At 40.2% G+C, this 438-nt stretch overlaps 1 protein-coding gene across 1 annotated transcript in view; it reads right to left on the bottom strand.

Moving 5' to 3' along the window:
• LOC109827506 (protein BRICK 1) overlaps window positions 1-182 on the bottom strand; it is a 2,955-nt gene extending 2,773 nt beyond the window's left edge. The window contains 1 exon segment of the mRNA XM_020394515.1: window positions 2-182. Within this exon segment, the coding sequence (XP_020250104.1) occupies window positions 2-83 (82 nt within the window). The 5' untranslated portion in view covers window positions 84-182.
• Between the last annotated feature and the right edge of the window lie 256 nt (window positions 183-438).

The following is a 438-nucleotide window of genomic DNA, read 5'->3' as shown; positions in this document are numbered from 1 at the left end:
GAGATGAACTCCCGATTCTCCCAATCCGCCTGCACTGCGATCCCCACGTTCACCGCGTTCGTTATCCCTCCTGCCCTTGCCATTTTTTTTACTTTTCTTATTATTTTGAATAATTACTCTAATTACTCTCTCTCTCTCTCTCTCTCTCTCTCTCTCTCTCGCTTCTCGTCTTTTCTCTTCTGGTTCTGGTCGTTGTTGAAGAAATGGACAAATTTCCGTTTTAGACCCATTTAGAAATTTAATTTCAAAAATAGACTTCTTTCAATTTAATTACAAATTTCGACCCAGTTTTAGCCGACTGGTTGAAATTGGATCGAAATTTATAATTAAAGTTAAAAAACTTCACGGGATTTAAAATCCCATGAGGACGTGAGAACAGGTCACGCCAATTTTCTCAAGTGTACACACAAAGACGTAGGACAGGTCAAAGGGCGGCGC

The sequence above is a fragment of the Asparagus officinalis genome, unplaced genomic scaffold, assembly GCF_001876935.1.
Source record: "Asparagus officinalis unplaced genomic scaffold, Aspof.V1 AsparagusV1_Un271, whole genome shotgun sequence".
Lineage (NCBI taxonomy): Eukaryota > Viridiplantae > Streptophyta > Magnoliopsida > Asparagales > Asparagaceae > Asparagus > Asparagus officinalis.
The sequence above is the reverse complement of the archived record's forward strand: the minus strand, read 5'-3'. Positions and strand labels throughout refer to the sequence as shown.